The sequence below is a fragment of the Thermobia domestica genome, chromosome 1 (assembly GCF_964235325.1).
Source record: "Thermobia domestica chromosome 1, izTheDome1.hap1.1, whole genome shotgun sequence".
Lineage (NCBI taxonomy): Eukaryota > Metazoa > Arthropoda > Insecta > Zygentoma > Lepismatidae > Thermobia > Thermobia domestica.
The window spans coordinates 17,071,558-17,098,400 of NC_137454.1; the positions used below are offsets into that span (position 1 = coordinate 17,071,558).

The 26,843-nt window shown below is 36.4% G+C and overlaps 1 protein-coding gene across 3 annotated transcripts in view; it reads left to right on the forward strand.

Annotated features, from left to right (window-relative positions):
- Positions 1–26,843, forward strand: part of Sec5 (exocyst complex component secretory 5) — a 101,936-nt gene that overhangs the window by 43,498 nt on the left and 31,595 nt on the right. For all 3 annotated transcript variants that reach the window (XM_081754944.1, XM_081754946.1, XM_081754938.1), the window contains exons 8-10: positions 7,658–7,773; positions 13,545–13,675; positions 24,103–24,197. In XM_081754944.1, the coding sequence (XP_081611070.1) occupies positions 7,658–7,773; positions 13,545–13,675; positions 24,103–24,197 (342 nt within the window). The remainder of the gene's footprint in view (positions 1–7,657; positions 7,774–13,544; positions 13,676–24,102; positions 24,198–26,843) is intronic.

Sequence of the window (26,843 nt, forward strand, 5' to 3'; positions counted from 1 at the left end):
AACGATCGATAATGGCTTGACTAGAGAGTACACGGAGTGGTTCTAAGAAAACTCGCTTAGAAAACGAATCTACCACAATCAAACAGTGGCGTCCCGATCGTGTATTGCACATTGGACCAATTGTGTCCGTATACCATCTCCCATTTACAAATTTTTCAAAATCTGATGTTAATTGACCCATTTGTTTCCTATTATTAGGTTTATTTTTCTGACATAGCTCACAGCATGACACAAATTGTTTTATATCTTCTACCATCCCACTCCAAGTATATTTGGCTGCTATACGCCCAATAGTTTTTCTTGTCCCTAAATGGCTTCCGGGTAAAATACAACTATGATGAAACTCTATAATACTATTGGCTAGACATTTTGGAAGACAAATCTTATACGGGTTTTTTATAGCTTTAGTCTTTTTACACAGAATCCCTTTAATTAACTTATAATCCTCTAATCTCTCCTTTCGTTCTAAACGATGTATAATCTCCATTAATTCAGGATCTCTAGCTTGATGATCTTTTATAGATATGTTAGCAAATGGCATATTCCAGAGATTTACTAAGCATAAAGTATTAATCTCTTGTTCCATGGTTGGCTCTAAATACATAGATTCAAAACTTTCCTCGTCAAACAATCGTGACATAAAATCTGCACTTATATTCAAGTTACTTGAAACAGATTTTACAGTGAAATCAAACGCTAATAATCGATACAATAAACTACCATACCTTTTGACCCTTCGTATGTTACGTATAGCATACGCTAAACCCACATGGTCTACCCTCAGTTCGAATTTATTATGCAAAAAGGTTTTATATCGTTCCATGCATTCAACCGCCGCCATAAGTTCCAACAAAAAGATCGGCTTATTTAAATCATATTTACGTAAGCGTCTAGAAAAGAATGCTACCGGAACTCTGTTTCCCTGACTATCTAATTGTTCTAACGTGCCTCCTAAGGATTTTAAACAGGCATCTGATGTAATTATAAAGGGTTTATTCAAATCTGGAAGTTTCAATACTACATAAGCTTCAAATAATTCCTTTATCTGATCTAAAGCTCTTTGCTGTTCTTTTCCCCACTCAAATTTACACTTCGCCGAACGAAGTCGAGTTATCGGTTCCATCACATCATGAAAGTTTGGTATAAACCTACTATAAAACTGTAAAAAACTAGCTAAGCTAATCAAACTTTTCCGATTTTTCGGTGCAGGTAATTTCCTGATAACTTCTATTCTAGAAGGATCCATACATAGATTTCCGTTTTCAACAACAAATCCCAAATATGAGATCTTTCTCTGAAATAATGCAGATTTATTAACCGACAATGTTATACCAACCTCATTAAACTTCTGCAAAATTGACTCAATTAGCTGTTTATGACTCTCTATATCTTTACTTACTGCCACTATATCATCAAAAAACCAATCCACACCTTGTTCTTTCAAAGGATATAGCAAATCAGTTAAAACCTTTGACAAAATAAATGATCCTGAAGATATACCAAAAGGCACATACTTATATTCAAATAAACCGCGATGAGTTAAAAAGGCGGTATATTGAGTCGAATTATCACTAAGTTTCAAATGATGATATGCTGCGTGAACATCAAAATGGCTGTAAATAACTCCCTGTGATAGACTAGCTAACACATCTTCCATACGAGGAGTATATTGTGCATTTAAACACAAACGAGAATTTAGAGATTGATAATTCACTACAAGCCTTTTACTTCCTGACTTATTGTTGACAAGAAAACAAGGAAAAGCCCACTGGGAATTACTAGGACGAATTATTCCTTGAGCAAGTAAATCATCTAAAATTACATCCATTTGCTTTTGTTCTGCCCGCGAAAGAGGGTAAGGTTTTTTCCGTATAGGTGTATCGTCTTTTAACAATATTTGATGTTCAAATCCTTTAATACATCCTATCTTATCACTAAAAACATTAGGATTTTTATTTATTAAATTATCAACATACCCTTGTAAAGTATGATCCTGTTCCAAGAAACTAGGGTCTACTGTGATTGGTGACAATGCTGATGGCCGCTGTTCAAAATTCCCTGACCTCTCCGGATACAATGAAGAAAAAGTCTCTCCTGGGTTGGCAACAATGGGAGGATCCAAGGGCGCTGACGATATGGAAACCTTGCAGACGCCTGGCGACGAAGTCATTTCCCTTTCTCTACAACCGTCCATCCTCATAAACAAATTGGCATAAGCAGAAGCACCATCGCTACAAAATAAATCGCTTTGCGCAGAATAAGAATTATCTTTTTGGGAGGGGGTGACAGATTATAAGTAAGGGGTACCACGGAACGTTCTTGTTTCAATAAAAGTTTGTTATTGTCAAAGTCTATCTGAGCACTTATAAATTTTAGTTCCTGGACTCCTACGATAAATGTAGGTTCTAAACCTTCCACTAGAAAGAATTTCAATTTGTAAGTTTTCTTATGAAATCTAATAAATAAGAAAACACAGGAATTCAACTCGATCTTTTGTCTGTCCACACCTACTCCACTAAATTTTTGCTCATAAACACGCACAGGATTATTTAAAGTTTTATTCCACTTCTCAAAGTATTGTTTATTCACCAAGGAAACTGAGCTACAACTGTCAAGTCCTCCTTTTAATTGTTTCCCCATAATAAAGGCATTGACAAATGCTGCAATTAAGTTCTTGAATGTTCCTTTATATGGATTCTCACTCTTAACCTCCTTAAAGTTTGAAGAAAGTTTATTAACTGGACCGTTATTCACCTTACTTGCTTGGGAACTAACCCGGGACCTCTCACTATTTGTAACACTGCGTACCCGCTCACCGCTTTCAATGTTCAACTTAGCTATACATTGAGAAAGTTTATGTGGGCACTGGGAAACTCTATGATTTCCTTGACAAAAATAGCACTGAACTACTTTTCTTCCTACTGTTTCCTTTTGTTGATGTTTAACTAAACTATTGTAAACAATTAAGTTCCGCTGATGTAACTCATATTGTTCCACTTCTGCTTTCACAAATTCTAGAGATACTGGACGATTATATTTAAAAAGTTCATAACGTATTTGAGGCTTCATCCCATTTAAAAGAATGTCAATTAATGTTTGTATATCTTCTCTCCCGTGTGTGATCACATAACTATCCACCACACTCTCGACGTGAGATACTATATTAACCTCCGGCTTTTGCAAACAATAAATATATTTACGTTCTATTTGTTGTTTACCTATCGGGGTCACAAATTTTGAATACAATAGGTAACTAATATGTACCCACTGATTTGAACCCTTTATCAAATTAGATAACTCATGATCGATAAGGCCACTACTCCTTCCTAAAGCTATAATAAACAAAGCTTCTTTCGGGAACAAGTTGAGTTTCATAATCTTATAAATCTCTAATAAGAAAAGAAAAATAATTTCGTCTTTAGTTCCATCACAAAAAGGGATTCTTTTTATTTTTTCCGAAAAATTCTCATTGGCAGCTGATACTGCTAATTTATTCATATCCACAGAGAACGGCATAAAATTATGTAAATATGACTTACTACGTTCATTCTCTGTATTGATTTGTTTATCAATTTTCCAACAGTCTTTTTCATTTAAAGCAAAACAGCTCTTATCTACCACAGGTGCGCTGAAACCAGTTTGCCTTAACTGACCTACCGCAACACTCACTCTCATTCCTCAAATCGTGAGTCGTTGCACCTGCCAAGGTCGAAGTGTAAACACTGCTGGTATCTGAATCTAACAACGGTGATAAACTACCAGCTGTTTGTGGCTCAACTGCCCTACAGTAACTGTCCCTATATCTTTCGTTTTCTAAAAACGAAAAATCTTGCTCCCTCAAAAAAGGATTTAATGGATTAGGTATTATCAAACCACCATCTCCATTGGGAAAATGATTTAAATTTAACTGGCCCTGATGGGTACGTTCACTACTCGTATCTGACATGTTTCTGGTTCGAACCCCGCAATATATAAAACTCAACTCTCACAAAATTCTTTCTATATACAGCCGATATGTTATCAAACAAGTGATATCCTGACAAGTAAGAACTTGATACGTGTATCGTAACAAAATTAACTACACTGGTGCTAGCAATACTATATTTCATGTAGATGAAAAACAGAACCTGCTTTCCCAAATCTATCCTTCCTGCTACTTATAATAATAATATTTCTACTAATGAAAAATAAGAAGGAAGACTTTAGCTGTTGAATTTGTGTAACGCGATCTCCACCCTTTACTCGTACAAGTGACTGAATGGAGCCGTCGTTAGGTAGAACAAATGTACCCTTCGGGCACATCCACACTTATAACGTATAGCAGGTTCAGAAATTAAATTATTTAATGCATAAACAATGTTAATTAAATATATAGTAATCCTGAGTTCAAAAATATTAGAGCGAATGCAGCTACTATTCATAAATATACTTAATAGTATGGTTAATCGGGAAAATAATATTCTTTGTTCTATTCATTAACTTTATAACAAATTCAATAAAGTAATACATATAATGACTGCTAATAAAGAATTCCATCCAAAGAGGCTACTTCAATAGACAAATATTTCTCCAGCAAATAAGCAGATAACCTTAACTTCCTAGAAAATTACATATAATCTGTAAGAATTTTTTAAATCTGAACAATTCTTAGTTACTTATATCAAACTTATTTCTTTATAATTAATAAATACAGTAATTAACTCACCAATACTTTGAATACAATATTCCTCCTTGTTATTTGCATACTATAGGCATGGAACTTCACACAAAACATGTATTAACAGGATCAAATGGAAACACACTTTTTTTTTTTTTTAAACGTAGCACCAAATAACTATAACTTATTTCACACATACACCGATCCTCAATTGAATTCTTAGAATATAATAATATCACGTAATAAGATTTTAACTTTCAGAACTATGCTTTCAAGATACAAAATAGCAACTGGTTAACTGGTTTTACCCATTTCGAACAAAATTCGAAACTCAGAATAGCTCAGACTTCTACCTTTGGATTCAACAGCTAAAGTGCTGTTGCCTATAGACAGAAATTAAACGTAGGAAGATAGTTCGCACAAATTCCGCTGTTGGCGCTGTTATAATGTAAAGCTGATTTTACTTTTTTTTTTTTTTTTTAAACTCTAAATAAACATCTCGTTACACTATGTCTTGCAATTTGGTTGCTATAGAATTAATAATTTTGTTTCGATTTTCTCGCGGCACACCGGTTGGGAAACGCTGGTTTAGGTTATGTAACATAGCCGAAACTGTAACACAAATATATAATCTTAAAATATATATACTGCTTTGGTCAGTTGGAGTTTTATTAGTAATCTTGGATTTTCCAAAGCTACAATGAATAATTTACAAGAAAAATATTTGTTATATTCTTTCAGTGTAATCGCCTTCCATCTCTATCACGTTCTACCTTACGTGTGGGAGGCGTCGTACACCTTCAGTGCGTCAGTCTTTGTCGGTATCTCGCAGAGATGCCGTATGACACGGATGATTGCTTATCTTGTGTTTTAGTGCTTCCCACAAAGAGATTCCTTGATTTTTGCGGAAAAAAATGTCTTGAAGTTCCTGAAAATATTATTGTGCACTCATCCCACGTATCACTTCAATCTTGATCCACGCACATTGGTCGTTTTTCCAAAATGTATTGTTATGGCGCTTCAACTTTTCTCCTCTACCTTGCAGCTCTGCTGATTTTCACTGAATGACATACAGTCATTACCATCCGCCACTTCATCATCTCACATTCCCTTATCAGTTACGAAACTCCCATAGTGCTGAGGTACATCCCTCTGGCGTTACCACTTTTTTAGCTTGCCTATGTATATGCTCCTGGACGGAAGAAATATAGTTGCTTTTTCACATTATATATAGACCTGGAAACTTGTAAACCACGACTTAGAAAACCGGGAGAAATCTGGGAATTCGTGATCGTCAAATAAGTGGGAACCCTGAGATGGGACCTTCCTTTTAAAGAGCTGTGAAATTGTTTAAGTTCTTTGATTGGAATTCAACGTCCCTTTGAGCAGTGAAACTATATGAGAAATGGACCTACATCTTAACGTGGGATCCAAACTACATGAGCTTCTATCGGGAATCAAACTCGAGACTCCCGCGCCAAAGATGCGTACGCTAACCACATAGTCAGGAGGGAGGTCTATTTGGATTAGTATCTGTGGTAAGTATCGTACTGGGAATTCGGAATTAAACACGGGATCATGTGCACAGAGAACATACACGGTATCCACTTAACCCCATGGAAGCTCGAATGTTACCTCTAATGAGGTTATATATGTTGCTCGTTATAGCCGCCAGTTAGTGTGCAAGTACGGAATTGTGAGCCAATTGGAGAGCTACTGGAATCAGGAAGTAGCAAATAGTTTTATACATGTGTCTTGGAGACGAGATAGTATTGAAGGAACAGCTTATATTATGAGGGTTAATCATGTATGATGGTCTGCACTCGCCACCTGCCCAAATTCAAGTCTTGTCATGATTCAGAGCCAACGGTCCCATTCTTCATAACCTTGGTGGTGTATAAGAACACAAAACAAGAACTCAGACTCACAGAAGTAGCAAACTTTAGTATATTATAGATGGCCTGAAACAATAGGAATGGAACCCGATGTGGTGAACGTGCATCAGCCAACTGAAAAACATTTTGTCGCCTATGACCCTTGTGGATTGCAACGCCATGGAATTTACATTGGACAGTTACAATATAGGAGAACAGTATTTCTGTCGTCCTATGTACCTTACGTCAACAATGTATAAATATATGAAATATACATAATAACTAGCTGAACCTGCGCTCTCTACACGGCGCACCATTCTCATATGACCATGAATCTCCTTGTCATTACTCACATCTGCACGTGACAAGCGAAAGACGTCTTGATAAAAATCGGCAAGAGTTATCATAAAGGGGAGATTTTTTCGATTCTTTTTTCAATATCTCGCACTGTTTGCAAGATTTGAGCCTACTTCCGGTTGGAGTTTCTAATTCATGTATGATCAGTGTTTTCTTTCTTCTTGCATGCAGTATGTAATAAGCAAATACATTACACACACAATTAATTATGTCAGTGATATATGGTGTTCATTGGGCAAAACACTCCACAACAGTAAAGATTCATCTTAGACTGGAGAAATGGTTATCCTTCGTTTTCCATTATTATTTGACCATGAAACAAACGCCTGGGAGATATACAACCCCTGTATACAAAAATGTGGTGTTGGAATGTATTCGTAGGATATGATTTTTTTTTTAATTACAACAGTTCCAGTGTACCCCTAAAATGTAATAAGAAATAACGGCCATTTTTTAAAAAAATATTCAATTAGAACTGAACAGTCTATACAAAATTTGCAATCGGTCAGTGAAAGTGGCATCTTTCTAGAGCCTATGTTTCCCGTGAACTCACTGTTGAAAGGATTGGCCGCAAACATATAAACGTGCACAAACAAAGTTTTCTAGCATTTTAATATATAGATAATCCTCTGTTAAACCTCCTTAGATATATTTCTTCACAATATAATACAATTGAAATTATTAAGGGTTGCATTATTCTGACTTTCTAGCATTTTCAGAATGCGGGAAGGAATCTTTGTAAAATGTACGCCTGATTTTGCCTTTTCAGGTCTTCCAAAGAGTCTATGCGGAAGTGGAACAGAGAATTGGTACGCTGAGGGAGCTTCTGAGAGCCAAATTACAGGAAATGCCGTCTTCGATAGAAGAGCAAAAGAAGTTAATTAGGTACTGTAATATAAGTTAACCAATTTAATTAGTAGTTTACATAATTAATCATAGTGTGGTTTATCTGTGTAAGATGCGTTGATATGAGCGCTAATCAATATAACGGCAGCATAGAGTTTCATTATTGAACACATGTTTGAGGAGTAAAATTAAGCTCTCTTACATGGGAAGGTCACTCAGATCTGATTGCCACATAGCACATCTGATAGAGCATCATGAGAAATGAACATGAGCAAAATTTAAAGTGCTATGGACTAGAAGGATATGACCTATCGGACTTCAAAATTTGAATATCCAAAAAATTTTCATTATTTTATTACATTACACTGTTACGATAGTATTTGAAAGTTAAAGAACATATTAATGTCGATTCATGGTCGGAAACAAGAAATATTAAATCAGAAATAATTATGTAATTATAACGTCAAAAGAAAAACTATTGTCCAGGAACTGTTATATATAAAACAATTCTTCTCAGAGTATAAACACCTCATCCAGTTCCTTGCCAGGTGGTAAAGTGCCAAGGACCGACGAGACGTTACCACGTTGGATAGAAACAGATATGCGCTGTATTAGATAAGATGTTGAGCGAACTTCGCCGGAAACACAAGAAATGCGTCTTCCTACCTCCCTAATGAATTCAAGACTTCTTGCACCTCAAGCACCACTTGTTTCAATAGCGATTGGAGTGAAAACAAACTTTTCGAGAAGGTGGTTGTATTTCTGTGCTTTTCAGCTTCTCTGCGATTAGCAACAGCTCCAGCGTTCCTTACTGACAGAGGGAGACTTGAATGAGCGTATGTATCAGCGCATGTGAAGTCCCACGGTAAACATTTACCTCTCATCCATGGAACCAGTGTCATCCCATCCGGTCGCTTTCCATCCGAACGACAGCAACCAGAAGGTTCCCGTATTGAAGGAAATCCAGCTGTGTTAAGGGCTCGTAGTATTATATCATTTACAGAGGAATGTCGGGCGAATCTACCAATTATATCATGGAATTATTTATTTTTTAATTAAATATCTTGGAAACCGTTAAAGCAATCAAAACAAAAGTTGCACAATGTAATGAGAACAAAATGTCCTATTGAAAAACCACAAACAGTGTTGACATAGGTGAAGCAGTGTTGCCAACTCAGCATATATATATATATACTATATATATATATATATATATATATATATATATATATATATATATATATATATATATTTGAAATAGCACCATATACAAGTGTGCACATTTAAAATGCACTAATAACTGAACATAACAGTGAAGTACAGTGTTGCATCCTGTTGAAGCTACGTATGCTGAAAATGTTCAATGGAGAAGTCTGATATGTGGCGGCCGATGGTAATAAAGGAGTGCATTAGAAAAAATTGAGGATTTTGCATTATACTTTTGTAGCTCCGGTGAATAAACAGACAACATGCGGAAACAAAATGATACACGCGAGCAAAGAAACACGTATTTTCTAATTCTGTAAACTGGTTCTCCAGATTATCTTACCAATATTTGGAAGAGTTTTTTGGGTTTATGTCTTTCGTGTTAAGTGACATATTCTTTTACTTCCTCTCCTATATACCATATGATTATATTTGTACACTGTAATATTACCATATTCACATTGGAAATATAATTATTTTATTACTACCTCATTTTGTTTTTAGTCCGTCTGGATAGCTGTTTGGTCTAGAAAGCTAGACACCCGACATATTAGGGATCGCGGATTCCAATTCCGCCTCGGATATGATTTTGTTGTACTTTTCACCTTACATTTCATTGTTATCTTTCTCTTTCATAGTGGTTCGGATCCCACTTTACACTATAGGCCCGTCCTATATAGCTTCGGACCTGACATAGGAAAATGGCATCGCTCAATTTCGTTTTTTAAATGCATCAATATTTTGTGACGCTGCTGACATTTTGCTATGTTATACTATCGGTGTTATGCATCTGAATTAAATTCATAGTATGAAATCCAGATTCCTTTATTACCATCTGTTGCCACATATCAGACTTCTCCATTGTACATTTTCAGCACGCGTAGCTCCAACAGGGTACAACACTGTAGCACTACACTTCAATATTGTGCTTAGTGATAATAGTGCATTTTAAATCTATGCACACTTGTATATGGTGCTATTTCAAACAAATATTTTTGCTGAGTTGGCAACACTGCTTCACCTAAGTCAACACTTTGTGATTTTCGATAGTGCATTTTTTTCTCATTATATTGTGCAACTTTTGTTTCGATTACTTTAACGGTTTTCAAGATATTTAATTTAAAAGTACATAATTCCATGATATAATATTTTGAATATTCAAATTTTGAAGCCCCGTATTTAAATTCTGGTCCGTAGCACCTTCAATTTTGCTCATGTTCATTTCTCATGATGCTCTATCAGATGTGCTATGTAGCAATCAGATCTGAGCGACAACTTGTGAGACCTTCTCGTGTTAGCAATGAATAGAACAAAATAGAAACTGCACGGATTATTCTTTGATTACAGTCTTTATTCAGCATATCTTTGGAAACGTTTGAATATTCATCTCTTGATACACAAACAGTGAAAAAGTAAATGACTGGGCCTTAACTCGAACCTGGGATCTTGAGCGTACCATGCCGATGGGTTAACCACTACGCTATCCAATCTGCTCCTAGAACAGCTATGATACCCTTTCACTCAGACCACGTGGCCACAATCTAGCTATTGTGCTTGGCCCAATCCAGCGTCTGTGTTCAAAACACCGTTAATGATTGTGTTATCATTATATTAATGAAGAGAGGTAGTGAAAAAGAGGCCACAAAGGAAGACAGCATTTCAGTAGGAAGTAGAATAATTAGGTATATACGGTTTGCAGATGAGGTGGCACTTATTGCAAAATTTGAAGAAAAATCAATAAGACGTTAGAAAACGTAAGGAAGGGCTGTGAAGAATATGGAATGAAAATAAATGTTAGAAAGACAAAATCCATGGTGATTGCAACGAAGTGATCGATGTCAAATATAGAAGTAGTAGGGGGGAAATAGAACAGGTGACTAGGTTTCGATATCTGGGTAGTATTATTAATAAGGATATGAAATGTGAACGTGAAATAAAAGCAAGAATAGGAATGGCGAAAGAAACCTTTAAGAGGAAGAAAAGTCTTTTTTCTGGGACCTCGAATAAAGAGTTGAGAAAAAGACTCAGAAAATGCTTCATGTGGAGTGTTGTACTGTATAAGGTGGAACATCGACATTGCGCAAAAAGATAAAAAAAACGACTGCAAGCTTTCGAAATGTGAGTGTCGAGAAGAATAAAGCGAATTAGCTGAGTCGAGCAGAAAACAAATGAGAGAGTCTTAGAAATGGTGAGGGAGGAAAGAACAATTTTAGATATTATTAAGAAGAGGGAGAGAAACTGGTTGGGATATTGGGTAAGAAGGAATTATATCATGAGGGACTTGCTAGAGGGTATGGTAGCAGGAAAGAGAGGGAGGGTGCGAAGGAAACTACAATTAATGAACGATATCAAAACAAAAATAATACGTGAAGACGAAGAGGTTTGCGGAAAACTGTGGAGCATGGAAGCTTCTCGGTTCCCACAAGTGTCATGCCAGTAATGGCAGAATACCTATGATGATGAATGAAAAGAGGAACAACCGATTTTTCTTATTGTTTAACTCTTTTGGGATTTTCACTTTTTGAGATAAGTTTTAGATTTTCACTCAAACAACTACTGCTTCCTTACTATTTATTGTAGGATCATGGTTCATACTTAGTTTCTCTCAGAATAGAGCGTCCTTGTCAATGGTACCATGCGCTTGTCCATATTATACACCTGAAGCGGAAAAATCGGAGAAAACCGGAAGTTTTTCAAAAAAAATTTTTTTACAAAATTTTTGCGCCCCTCTGGTCCGGTCCTGAGTTAACATACGAATCTTAAAAATATTGAGAAATACTCAAAGGTGCACAATCCGTATGCAAAGTTTCAATCTGATATCTTGAAAACTAAAGGCGTGAAAACTTTTTAAAATTTGCCTTAAGAAAAAAAAATCATGCCTCTCCGACCACACTGGGCGCCGTCAAGTGGACTATCCGGTTCCAAAACGCACCTGGGGTGTTCTTTGATCCATTCTTGACTTGATCGATGAAAAAAGTGGCTGAAATACCTGTTATAAAACCTAAATAAGCGGTCAAAGACAATTCTACGCCATGGTAACAAAAGTTACCATAAATCTTAAAGGGATAATGATAATACAACCATTAACGGTGTTCTGAACATAGACACTGGATTTGTCCAAGCACAACAGCTAGGTTGTGGCACAAGCCATGTAGTCTCAGTGGAAGAGCACCGAAGAGCGGGAGAATGTATGGCTGCTCTGGAATCAGACTGGGTGGCGTGGTGGTTAATGCATCGGCACGGTACGCCGAAAATCCCGGGTTCGAGTTCCGGTCTAGTCATGCACTTTTTCACTCTTTGTGTCTTATTGACTTCGCACATACAGAGGATTTGGTGTGTAAAAATAAGTTTAAATCAGTTGTTTCCTCCTTTTATTGATATTATTCATTTCTTGAATTTGATAGAAAAATGAAATGAAATCTTTTGAGTTTTACGTCCCACGGTTATGCCGGTAAGGCTAAAGGAGACGGTGATGATGAGAAATGAATGAAATGGTGGAATGAAGAAACTGGGAGGAAACGGGAGAACCCCGAGGAAATCCACGCACACGGTTCCACCACAAAGTTCACTTGGCTGGGATCGAACCCGGGACCCCAAGCACCAGAGGTGAACGCTCTACCACTGAGCCACCGCGGCCCCCTTGAATTTGATAGAATTATTAGAGTGACACGCTAGGACTTTTGTGTTGTTAGTACGTACGTACGGCCGTTACTCCACACAACTATTAAACAGAAGGGAACTTTTGAATTCTGTTTTTTACAGTAGATAGCTACCGCGATTATGTCGGCTGAGTTCGTTAATAGGCTAAATCTGTTAACATCTCAACGGGAAGCGGTTGCTATTTGTAGCCAATATCCATACATGTAAGCGATATTTTTTTTTTTTTTATTATAAAATCTAGTTTGCCATAGATAGATAGGGCGATTATTTTGGCCGTCTTCGTTATTGGAGTCTTAGTTAATAACTTAGAAGATAACAGCGACTTAAAAGGTGGCTATCTATATCATACGAGTATTCTTCATACGTACGACGTGTGATCAAAAAAGTACGGTGAATCATAAACGAATTCATGACTGGAATTCATTCTTCTGAAAGACTTCTTTTGAAGGCTGTTCAGCTTCTCTTCTTTGTCATGCCCCTCTCAATGTAAAGAATGGTGTCAGAACGTTTTCCTTTAAGCAAGGTTTTAATTTCTGGAAAGAACCAGAAGTCGCATGATGCTATATCTGAAGAATACAGCGAATATGGGCATACAGGAATAATTTTTCGGCCAAAAACTCGCGGATGAAAAGCAAAGTGCGGCACGGCGCGTTTTCGTGGTGAAGCAGGAAACCATAAATTTCGCGTGATCCTCTATACTTTCTTTATTAGCGTTTGTTTTGAATATTTTCAATCCCCCCAGTATATATTGGAAAGATAGGGGAATGTGCTGCCATCCGTAATTCATAGTCAGTCTTGTGTCAACTAGTATCAACTTTACTTACGTTTGATTGGTAACTGCCTGGTTGGTAAATTTATTCTTGAATATATATATTATCTGTGAGAAAGTATTATCTCAATTTCCATATAATATTAATTAAACTCTCTCTGTTATTTAAATAAAGGAACCTTGTGAACCTTGAGGCAGTCGGAGATCCATCGTGGGAAGGAATAATGTGCCACTACAATTATATAACGCAGTTAATGAATAAATGTAAAGATGAACATGTATTAGCAGATTCTGCAGATGACAATAGTAAGTATTTATAATTTTTTCATTACCTTTGTTTAGTATTATTGTAGGAAGAATTCGATCTTTCTTGCCAACGTGATTCAAGTAAGTGTTCTCGGACTATCGACCACATGAATTATTGATTTTCGACGTTTCGAATGCAGACATTGCATTCATCTTCAGGGTTTATTAAGAAGAGACCACAGAGTGTCTAGTGTCAACTAGGTCGTTTTGAGGCTGTCAGCTAGGTGAACTTATTGAATTCCGACGTCTCGAAAGCAGATATTGCATGACATTATATATATATATATATATATATATATATATAGATGTGTGGCTATGAATGGACGCCTGTGATTGGCTGTTGTGGTCCTGAGAAGGACCTGTGTCGAGAAAAGTGTTTCGCAAAGGTCTTTCTTAGAACCACAACAACAGCCAATCAGGGCCTAAGGTTTCCCTCAGCCAATCACATGCCCTCCAGTCCTAGCTACTCCCCTACATAACTACTATATCTATTGAAATGTTTTGATAGAGTCTTAATAAAATGTCTGGGCCCTTCACCTATTTAATCTATAAAAATAATTTTTATAATGAATTTACATTTTCTTTGTAATATAATAAATGCTTTCAGAGTCCTGAAATCCTCAGTGCACAATCGTGGCTTCGGAGATATAGGTTTTATTTGACGTAGGTTAATTTAGGAACCTCTTCGCTTAATGCAGTCGGGGTAGATAATTAGAAGGAATATATTTTGCCCAATGCGAATTCGGGAGATTGTTATAGGACTCCTCCGTAGCTCAGTTCAGCGTTTCTAAGGTTTAGAAGGATTTCTCTATAGCCTAATGTGGCCTTCGGAGATGTTGGTAAGTTAATGATCAGCTGTAGATTGATAACTCTGTCCATTTTCAGTCCTCTTTTATGATTGTCCTCTACAAGGGGCGGTAAGCGAGGAGAGGGTCGTCCATTTTCAGTTCCTTGCGAACCAACATTGTGTCTTCCTGGTATCGTCTGTTGTTGGTTATGTTTGTAAACAATATAACATATGTTTGTTTTACTTACACATCAGGATATGGAACCTTACAATATATACATATACAAGGTGGAAGGTAACAACAACAAGGTAACAAACTTTGGGAGGTGATTCCTTATATGAAATGAAGGAAAGAAGTTCCAATAAACATGTGTCGAAAAACGTCTCCTTTCAAAGTTACGAACCGCCGAAAATTCGAAAAATCAAGTTTCAAAACGCCCTGGCTTAGAAACTATTTTACCTAATCCCAAGCGGTTTAAGGAATTACACAGGAACTAGCATGCGCTATATCTAAATATCCATGTTTCACCATCCTCCGTCATCGTCGAAACGAACTGTAAAAAGGAAGTTGAGGTATAGGGATACTCCTTTAAGTACTAATGGTGCGTTCGTTTCGCTGATACGGTGAATTCTCGAACATAGATATTTAGACAGAGTGTATACTAGTTCCAGTGCAATTCCTTAACACATTGACTGCCACTGTGTTACTGAAAATGTACCTCTTCTGGGCCAATACGATTTTCTTCTTTCAGACCAAATGTAAAGTAATTATATATACATAATATTTCAAAACAATGAACGGTAAAGTCATTGTTGACGTTTTTTGTATGTGTATGCATTCTTATACACGCGGTGCAGGGTTGAAATTTTACCTTGTACGCCACGTGTATACGATTTCATACACGCAAAAGTTTGTATTATTTTTAGCATATTTTCACTGTTTTGTTTGTAATTATTCAATTAATTTCAAATTGTGGTGAAATAAATGTTGTCCGCACCCACTCCCTGTGCTTTGTCAGAAAAAAAAGTTTAAAAAATTCCAACTCTGACAATTATTATAGAAAGATTTATTATTTTCCAACAATGAAAACTATTTATGACATGGCTTTGCAACAGTGATAAAAACAACTGAATGCTATGTTTATACTGCAATTTTGTTGTGAGTCGTGAATATTATTGTTCTATATTTCCTGTGAGAAATGGATGAGGACCAGATTAGACTTTACCTTCACGACGATGAAGAATTGAGTGATATGAGTGGTGAGGATCTAAATTACGATTCTTATCAGGATCCTGAGTATCTTCCAAGCGAGGATTGTGATGACTGTTCAACTTCCTACAATCAGAGACTAGAAATCACATCATCTTCGAGTCAATCGCCTTGTGGTGATCATCGAGACAGTGATAATAGTGACGAAGAAGCTATAGTCCAGCAAGCGGATACTTCTCAAAACACTCGCCGTGATTTCAGTAACTTATTCTGGGACATTCCAAGGGGTAAGCAACCCAATATTCAATTCAATGGAAGAGCGGGAATAGATCCAGATTTGGCGGCAACGTTATCATTAGGTGAACCTCAAGATTTTTTTCAGTTCTTCATAAATGATGACATAAAACAAGTAATGGTCGATCAAACAAATCTTTATGCAACACAAGTTATGTTGGAGAGTGATGTGAGCCCGCATTCTAGACTTCACAATTGGGAGCCTACCACCAGTGAAGAAATGAAAAAATTCCTTGGTCTGTTAGGGTGGATGTGCTTGGTACAAGTACCAAAATTGTCCGACTACTGGAGCACTAGTGCTTTGTACGATTTTCCTCGACGAGTAATGAGTAGAAACAGATTCGAATTACTCCTACGACTGTGGCACTTCGCAGACAATTCACGCGCTGTTCCAAATGATAGGTTACACAAAATTAGGGACATCATTGAAAAACTAATTTCACGATTCCAGGAAATATATACACCAGGAGAAAAAATTTGTATTGACGAAACGATGATACCATGGCGAGGAAGACTTTCGTTTAGGCAGTACATTCCTTCAAAAAAGAATAAATATGGTGTGAAACTTTTCAAAGTGTGTGCCAGCAAGGGCTATACGTGGAACATTTCGCTGTATGTTGGAAATATAAATACGTCCAATAACATGTCAGTTCCTGAAACAGTTGTTTTCGATCTTGTAAAAGATCTTTTTGGTGAAGGACGGCGACTATACACCGACAATTATTATACTAGTGTTCCTCTTGCTTCCCTTGCAATTGACAATAATACACACCTAATCGGTACAATTAGGTCTAACCGTAAATATTTGCCACCCGATGTTGTTCAAGAGAAACTGAAGAAGGATGATATTGTGGGTAGGGAAACCAAGGAAGGTGTGACGGTTTTGAAGTGGAAAGACAGTAGAGATGTATTAGTGTTATCTACAGCTCATTCTGCTGAAGAAGTAACTGTGACGGAAAAACGTGGATTAGAAATTAGAAAGCCTACTGCAATTGTTGATTACAATAATGGCAAGTCCTTTATTGATGTAAGTGATCAGTTAGCTTCGTATGGCAAATCTCTACGAAAGACTACAAAATGGTATAAGAAAGTGATTCTAGAATTGATATGGGGAACGGTCGCTCGTGAATGCCTATATTCTCTATACTGAGTGTATCCATCTCGATAACATACATATAAACGAGTTCCGGGAACGTATAATTCTTAGTCTATTATCTGGACAACTACCTCCAGCACAAGGCCTTTCTTCACCTGTGCAACAAGGAAGAAAAACTCCAACTCATTATTTGGTAGACAAAGTAGGGGATAATGGTAAAAAGAAGCAAGGACGTTCATTGCTACAAAATATATGGAAGGCGTGGAAAATCTGACTCGACAGGTAGAAAATTTGCTAAGTGGGTGAAGACAGTATGTGACAAGTGCCCCAAGAATCCTTTCATGTGCCGAGAGTGTTTTAATAAAAATCATTGAAGTTTCATAAGTACTCAGCCAATGTATCATAAATCTTTATAGGTTATTTAGAAAAAAAAATAAGACTAAAACAATGTACCAAAATGATTATATATTGAGAGTTTTCTAAGAGTTTAGGTGTATGATTGATGAGGTACATAATGTATAAACTTGTGAAATCGAACTTGAAACACATTGTATTTTGCGACCAAACTATCTCTTTCAATTATCAATAGTAAATACAACAATTCGAAATAGTGCATAAAGCTTTCAACATTTTTTATCTCTTGTGAAATGAAAGAACTTAAAATTCTTACTGCCCCGTCTTAGCTGTACGCCATAACTGTTTAACGATAATATAGTGTTGCTTGAACTGTGTATAAATTTTTATACACAAGGCCTAGAATGAAGATATTCCTTGTGTATGGAATAGCATACACGCGGCGCAGAAGCAAGACGCCATGTGTATGAAATAGCATACACATGGCAGTCAATGTGTTAAACCTCTTGGGATAGGCCATATAGTTTCTAAGCCAGGGCGTTTTGAAACGTAATTTTTTGAATATTCGGCGGTTCATAACTCTGAAAGGAGACGTTTTTTCGGCCCATGCTTATTAGAACTTTTTTCTTTCATTTCATATAAGGAATCACCTCCCAAAGTTTTTCGGTGTTGTTAACATCCATTATGTATATATATTGTAAGGTTCCGCATATCTTCACATGCGGCTGTAACCATGTGTCTATTACACGTGCTTGCAATAATTAAACACAATGCAGACGACAGTTACGAAAAGGAGTTGCCCACCATCGCCAACAGTCGGCAGACGGAGATAAACGAAGGTAGCCGACATTTTAAGATAAAAGACGACAGCACACCTCAAGAAGTATCAACTCACGCGATTGATCAAAGTATCGAAAGCCCTAAGGTGCCTGGCCGTTGAGAACACCTTACACCTCTCACGAGGTTTAGTCAATTGAGAGATACCTTTCCTACAAGCCCTAAGACGCATGATCATTGGGTTCCTTAATTTACCTATATATTAGAGAAAACTACTTATTGTAATATACTTTTGTACGCAAGAGGATCTTTTATAATAAAAAAGTGAAGGTAAATTCCAATCTCCCGTGTACCGTATTTGCTCTACCCTACATAATAGAGAAAGTTGTACAATGTATTTATCTATCTACCCTCTCTCTCTCTCTCTCTCTCTCTCTCTCTCTCTCTCTCTCTATATATATATATATATATATATATATATATATATATGATATCATGCAATATCTGCATTCGAAACGTCGGAAATCAATAATTTCACCTGGTTGACAGCCCAAAAAAGCACTTATATTGTGTTGTAAAATATTGTTCTTTGGCAAATATTCTTGAGTCGATTTCTTGCGTAAATATCCGAGTCTTTTGTGAATATAGGATGCTGTTTTATCTGTTTGGTAGAAGTTAAGATAAATGTGGGAAATAGTGGATGCTAGATACAGGAGTTAGTCTTCAATTTTTGTTTCATGTATAAAATTGGTACGCTACTTTTTCCAGTTACAAAACAATTTATAACTAGTTTTGAGCGGTCTCCAAACTTTGAAATAAAAAAAGAATTTGTTTATTTAACACATATCTAAATAGGTGTACGTGACCAATATACACTGATATCATTACTAACAACAATAAAAGTGTAAAAAGTAGTCGGCAAGGACCTATATGTAAAGATATTGTCTCGGCATTTGCTTGGGTTATAGTGAAAAAAAAAAAAAAATCTTTATCAGAGTGATGTTTTTCGGATTCAAATGCATGAAAATGACTAACGAATATTTGATGCTGTTTTGTTATGACGAAGACATAAACTCGCACGGAAAGAGTGCGACTATTTCAGTCCAGCAAATTAGTACTTATTCTAAGCCTCTCTGCTACGGTGACAAATACAAATTTTAAAAGCGTCATTGAATTGTATGGATGATACAAACTTTTGTGCATCTGTAATGGTTTTATGTGGAAGAGGTTACTTTTTTACGTTAAGACTAGCCCTTTGCTAGTTTAAGGCTCAGTCCTCAGTCTCCCGTGTTTGCTTGGCCTACGGCCTCGCATCTCTTATGTATCAACCTTTGCATCAATCGTAAATTTCGTACATTTGCCCTTAATATTTCCTAAATTTGGCCAGCTGGCGGCCTTACCCCCAAACCCCTGCGTTGCTCGGCCTACGGTCTCGCACTTCTTAAACCCACAATTCTACCGAATTTCAAGTTTCGTTTCCCATTTCAACTACCTAAAAGATAACATTTTGTATCCCAAGAAATCGCCCATTTAAAATAACAAGAGAATTTCTTCATCCCCGTCTTTAGACCCCTTAAAAACTAAAACTATTCACTTTAGGCAATTTTCCTGTAGGTTAGTCCCGAAAAGCTAGAATCATTACAAATTTAATCATTGTAGCCCTACAAGAAGTCCTAAACATTTGGGGATGTAGACGATGTCCTATATAAATAACATGCGAAAGACTTTTGAGTTCCCCATAAAACTACTCTATAGTTTGAAATTTTTATTTTTGGTAATTTAGTTGGGTAACGCTAACGAGAACATACAAGCATACCGAATTTCAAGTTTTATTTGAATTTGAAGTACCGAAAATATGAGATTAGAGGTAAAAAAAAAAAAAGTCCCATTTAAATAACACGGAGAATTTCTTCATCCCCCCTTTAGACCCCCTAAAGTTAAAAATGTCTTCTGGCAATTTTTCTGTTGGTTAGTCTTGAAAAACTACAATCACGCCAAATGTAATCATTGTAGCCCTACGAAAAGTGCCGAATAATTTTGGGGTGTAGATGTCCCACATATATAACATAGGGAAGATTTTCCAATTGCCCATTAAACCCCACTAAAGCTGGATTTTTTTTATTTTTAGTAATTTTGTTCAATAATCCTATAGAAAACGTACAAGCATACAGAATTTCAAGTTTTTGTTCCAGTTGCAAGTACCTAAAACATGAGATTATAGGTCCAAAAAAGGTCCATTTAAATAACATGGGGAATATCTTCATCCTCCCTTTAGACCCACTAAAAGTTTAAAGTATTCACTTTTGGCAATTTTCCTGTTGGTTAGTCCCAAAAAGCTATAATCATACCAAATTTCAGCTCTTCACATGAACCGGAAGTACCCGTTGTTTTACCTAGGTATGTCAGTGAGTCAGTTTAGTTTTACATATACTTAGGATACATTCAAATTCAAAAAATTCTCAAGGAAGAAACTTTTTTTTTTTTTTTTTTTTTTCATACGTTCTATGAACTTAGTACTCAAATTATTTTCAGTTCTTTTCAGCTATTGACATCATTTGGAAGAGTTCGCTATAAGTTTGTTTCTTGTAATTTATGCTGTTAAATAGTCTTTATATCTTTAAGAAACCTTCATTTCTTTCCGAAATGTAGCCTATTGAGGATTTTATGATATTAAAAATTACGTGTCCGAACAATAATATTTATTTATTTTATTTATTTAACAATCACCAGATACAGCTCAGAGGCCATTTTACACTGGATATCCAACAACAACAATAACAATGGAAAGGATTTGGGAAGGTGTCGGCCAGGGACTGTTTAGTAGGTACCATCCCGGCATTTGCCTGGAAAGACAGGAAAACCCGTCAGGATGGTCGGCAGCGGGAATCGAACCCACGATCTCCCGAATGCGAAGCCAACGGTCTACCACTTGAGCTACTTCGCTCGGTAATATATCTTATCACAGTATCGCGAGTGGTGGTGATGTTTAGAAAGAAATGTAAGCAAAAGTCCTGAACTCACCAGAAAAAATCTTCTAAGATTAAGTATCGCTTTTGGAAGATCCTTCTTCCATCTTAAGCTTAAATCCAGTTCGAAGAGGATTCAAAACATGGAGGGGAATGTGGATAGGAAAAAAAAAAAATGGTTAAAAGGATTTTAAAAATGTGGAGCACAAGTCTTCTATCGGCCATTCCATTCTTACGGACGGGACATTTTGGCTCACAATTGTAACAAAAAAACAAAATTCTAAAAAATATACAGGATTGTTTATATATCTTAAGATTGGTAGCTGGGCTCTTTTTATCTAGCCTTATTTTTTAATAACAGAAATCGATTTTACCGTCTTTATGATGATCAGCAACTAAACTTACGGACGGGACATTTTTTGGACACATGTTTTTGTAGACGTCAACTTGAGCGTCATTTCCTGCGAACTGCAAAATTTTAGCAAGCTTATTCTTTTTTTCTGTTGGGTTTAAACTATTTATCTACACGTTGCCCACGTTTCATCTGAGAAAATTTATATTTCACTCAATAAAAAAAGAGTTAGTAATCTTACGGACGGGACCAAGAATTATCTTACGGACGGGACAAAAAAATAATTGCTAAAAAGGACTTCTTGGAACACTCTTTACTGTCTGAACTTAGTTATTACCCACAAAAGAACTAAAACTAGACATAATGTTTACAGATTCGAGGAACAGAAAGGAATTATGCACTTGAACTCTCTTAAAAATTAACACAACTACATGTAACAAGTACATAGCATATTACTCTTTTAAATTTGCAATATTACTAGAAAACTACAAATATTCCGTCTGGCCTACGATATTAAGACAATGAGATTGGATGAGACTTGTAACTTCACAGATTTTTTTTCACTTGGATGTAAACAGTTGAATTTACATTTTAAAATATTTAGCAAACTCGGAATTACGTACAAAAATTCAATAACATCATTCTTCTCAACACCACCTTAAGTGACAACAATTGTTTGTGTGTGTGTGTAATTTCTTCGAACACTTTAACCAATTTGGCTACTTTTAATGTCACTCTGCTTTACTTATTGGGGGTTATCACATTATTATCCGGAATCCGAGTAAATATCACTGAATTTCACTCGCGTTCCTTTCGGACGGTCTTCAATCTCTTCACTTGGATCTAAATCTGAAGATTCTAGCTCAGCGTGCTTCCACACTTCGTTACAACTTGTCTCAGATTGAACAGTTCTTTCGGTTTCAATCTGACGCTCATCAACAGGGCGAAAATAATGTCGAGACTGAACTTGCGGGATAGAACAAACGCGGGTCCACCTTTTCTCGAGAATATCCCTGTGTTCACTCACAATTTCCTCACCAACGAAGAATAACTAAATTCCATCGGGCTTACAAATCTCAGTGCAACATTTGAAAAATTCCCTTGCTGTAGAAACATATATCTGTCGAGATTTAACCCTTTCCCACACCATTCTCTTGAGTGAAATTCGTAGAACTACTTTTTTTTTTTTACTTTAATTTCACGATACTCTGTACGAAACAAAGCAAATGTTTCTTTTACTGTCATTAAAAGGTGTCTCTTTTGTTTTTTTTAAAATTTTTTCATTATCAGTTTTAACGCTCTTGAAATCGCGCTTTCCAGGAGCTTGCCTACTTATGTCGTCACGGCTGTAGAAATCTTGAACCTTTTGTATAGTTTCATTGCTGAGGATTGTAGCCCCTCTTTCAGTGATGACAACAAATAGTAACTGTATTGAGTACATCTTACGGACGGGACACATTTTCTTAATTCGTTTATTTGTTAAATATGAATCACTGGTTGATCACACTTTGAAATTAAATTGAAATGACATTTCTTCCTTTACATATGTGTTTTCAGAACGTTATTATTTTTCTACAGAACATAAAAATAACTTCTTTACCTTTTTTCTTACGGACGGGACATCCGAAACACTTTTAAGTGCTGAGCTATTTCTAGGAGAATCAGAAGTGATAATCCACTGCCGAACACTGCATCATACACACAACAGACAATGACTTTTTCCCTCCAAGCGTTTCTTTCTCAAAGTCAGTAACATGGATAAATAAGTGTTGCCAAACAAACGCCTGAAATATTTCCCGGCAATGCATAGGCAGTTCAGTAAATTCAAACTGCCAAAATTGGACAAAACAAATTTTAATTGCGTTTATTTTTTTTTTCACTCAATGTTGCACATTCTTCGCTAACTTAAGGCATATTATCAGTTAAATACCAACAACATGAAAATTTCACTACAATGTTTACTTTTGCATGGAATGGCCGCTATCACAAATAAACACATGCAAAGGGGTCACTCACTCGTCACTCTTCTATGTTGCTGTAGAGTGGATTTGAACTGTAGACCTTGGGATCACTAGACCAGCGCCTATAACACCTCGACTATTCACATTAATTTATCCAGATAAAGGAGAAATAAATTTGATTTAGAGCAGTCGTTTTACTACATATTTCCGCCGTCTGGAAGGTAGGGAAAGAGCAATGAACAACAGTGAACAGTGACGAGTGAATGACCATTTGCATGTGTTTATTTTTGACAGGAGACTTGTGGTCCACATTTTTAAAAATCCTTTAACCTTTTTTTTTTCTTTTTTTAAAACCTATCCACATTCCCTTCCATATTTGAATCCTCTTCGAACTGGATTTAAGCTGAAGATGGAAGAAGGATCTTCCGAAAGCGATACTTAATCTTAGAAGAATATTTTGCTTTTTGTGGTGAGTACTAGCTTTCAGCTTACATTTCTGTGTAGTAATAAATCATATCCAAATTACTTTTATATACAATTGTAAATTTTTTAAAAAAATATAAATAATAAAATGGATGTATATTGCTTGTTGTGCTGATAACATTAACAACGTTTTCTTTACTTTCTTAGATAAAACATTGAAAGGTGCTCCTTACTCGACACCAACATCAGGAGGGAACTTTGCTAAAACGATTAATAACATGGCGCAGTCACAAGAATGGCAGGTACGTTTCTTTTCTTCATATACTTTCGTACGAAAAGTTAGTTCATAGATATGGTAGCATTTTTGATTGCCTCCGACACTGATGCGTAGAATGAAATTGCCGACGGCTGTTTCACGAAGTCATGTAGCTATATTATTGACTAAACCAAAATTAATGTTAGCATTTACGATCTTTTTTTAAAGTTCTGTCATACATGAGGATGCAAATAATTTTCTTTTACAAAACAGTAATTTAATTTCGACAGAGGTACTTCTAGTGTTGGTGAACACTTTGACGATTGAATTATTAGAAATAGAGGAAACAATCGATTTTTCCCTATACCATATTCTTCATAGATGTGAATTCACTAACATTCTAAAAGTGAAAAGATATGACTGTGTAGAGAATTGAATCAGGGTCTGTGAAGTACCGTGCCGGTGCTTTAACCACGTACACTTCCCGTTTCGTCTTTTATACTATAGCGCACCTAAATGGTAAGGCCATATACAAGATGCATTTAAGTTGAACAACCTCCATTTTTTCTCAGGACTGGTAACCGATAGAAACATGCTGTTTGTTTTAAAATACGTGAGCACTCGTTGTCAAAACATGATAGTGTTGACAAAATCGTACGGGACACAGAACTTTAGCGGCACATGTGAGAGTCATGAGTGACTTACGATACTCGTAAAATGGCGACACGTAATCATTCATTTTCTCCATTTGCGTGTTGTAGCTCGTCTTGAAATTTATCGCCACTTGAGTGAGGCATGGTGATGATGGTGTAATGGATGTGTTTAATATTCATTCGTGGGTACCAAGCCGGTCTGACGACATGGTCCAATGAGTGGAGCAAATTCTTTTGAAGGATCGCCGAATGAGTGTGGAACACATCGCCTCCAAAGGTGGCATTTCCGTGGGTTCTATACACACAATCTTGCATAAGACCTAAAAATAGAAATAAAACACTGAACTGCTGAACAAGACTGTACTATTCATAAAAATAGATACTTTATTTTTATGAAAGTGTTTATTTTTATGAATAGTACAGTCTTGTTCAGCAGTTCACTGTTTTATTTCTGTTCTTATGTGCAAGACGTGCAGCAGTGTTGTCAGACCTGAAAATGTGAAAAGTGTCCTCCAGGTGGATGCCACGAATGCTGACGGACGACCACAAGGTTTCGCGCAATGTTGACTCATCAGGGTGTCTATCGGTCACGAAAGTCACGAATGTCACGAAAAAGTCATGAAATCAGAAAACGGTCATGAAAGTCACGAAATTTAACGTGTGGGTCACGATTTTTTTACCTGCAAATGTAAGTACAGATTGGAAAGTTTTGTTCTATAAAACATCAAAATTCACCACCAAAAATGTCTATGGTCGGCTTTAGACGCTACCAAATCGTAAGCAAAGTACGTTTATATCGCATGGATGAAAATTCGGCCTAATTCGCACCCGAATTCGCTATTGAAAATGTTAGGAAATTTTATGATTTGGTAAAGAAAAGGTCACGAAAAAGTTACGAAATTTAATTTTGGAATTTTAGTAGACACTCTGCTCATGATGACGGCATGAGTTCAGACTTTCACGCAAATGGAGAAAACGAGTGATTACATGCTGTTTTCGTAGTGAAAACGTCGTCACTTTACGAGTATCTTAAGTATAAAAACAGTCATAACTCACCGCTGCCACTACAGTTTTTGTTTGCCGTACGATGTTGGCGTCTCTGTCACGCATTGACAACGACTGCTTGAGTATTTTAAAACAAACAACACGTTCTACCTATCTGTTACAAGTCCTAAGAAAAAAAAAATGAAGGTGTTATTACTGGAATGCATCTCGCACTTTGAGATTCAATTAGCGGCCGAGTTACATCTTTTTCCTTCATAGAATTTCATTAGTTTTACCATATAGCACAGGCTTTCTCAATCTATTTCATACCACAAATTTTTTTTTTTTTTTTTTTTTTTTTTTTTTTTTTTTTTTGCCACATTCTCTTGCCAGCAGCTCCCGTAATTTCAGGTTTGTAAGTTTTTTAAATATTACTGCTTATTGCTTTCCTTTTGCATTCCAATTATTTTATAATGATTTTTTTTATTTGTTTAATATTCTTTGTGAATTTTTTGTCAATAAGTGTGAAAATTAAAATATGCATCTGAAAATAATATAAAACTGTGCTGAAGCAGGAAGAAGATAGAGCAATTACACAAGGGAATCGATTTTCTCCCACAACCAGTTTTATTATAAAATTTCTTGCATAAAACAGTATAATACAACTTCACTAAATAAGTACGAAATTGACTAACAATTAGGGTAAATAATTATCTCAAGGCCTAGGCAGCCAAGGGAAGAACTCTCAAAATTCCTCTGCAAGCCAAGTGAGGTAGAGTAGTATTTTCAGTACTCCGCTGCAAGCAAAGAGAAAGTTCGAAATCCCACAGAGCACAGCTGCAAGCTAGGAGGGAAAGGAAACCACAAAGCTCCACTGCAAGCTAAGTGAGGTAGAGTAGTATTCTCAGCGCTCCGCTGCAAGCAGAGAGAAAGGTCGAAATCCCACAGAGCTCCACTGGAAGCTAAGTGGGGGGAAGTAGTATTCTCAGCGGTCCGCTCCAAGCAAAGAGAGAGATCGAAATCCCACAGAGGTCCGCTGCAAGCTAGCCGGGAAA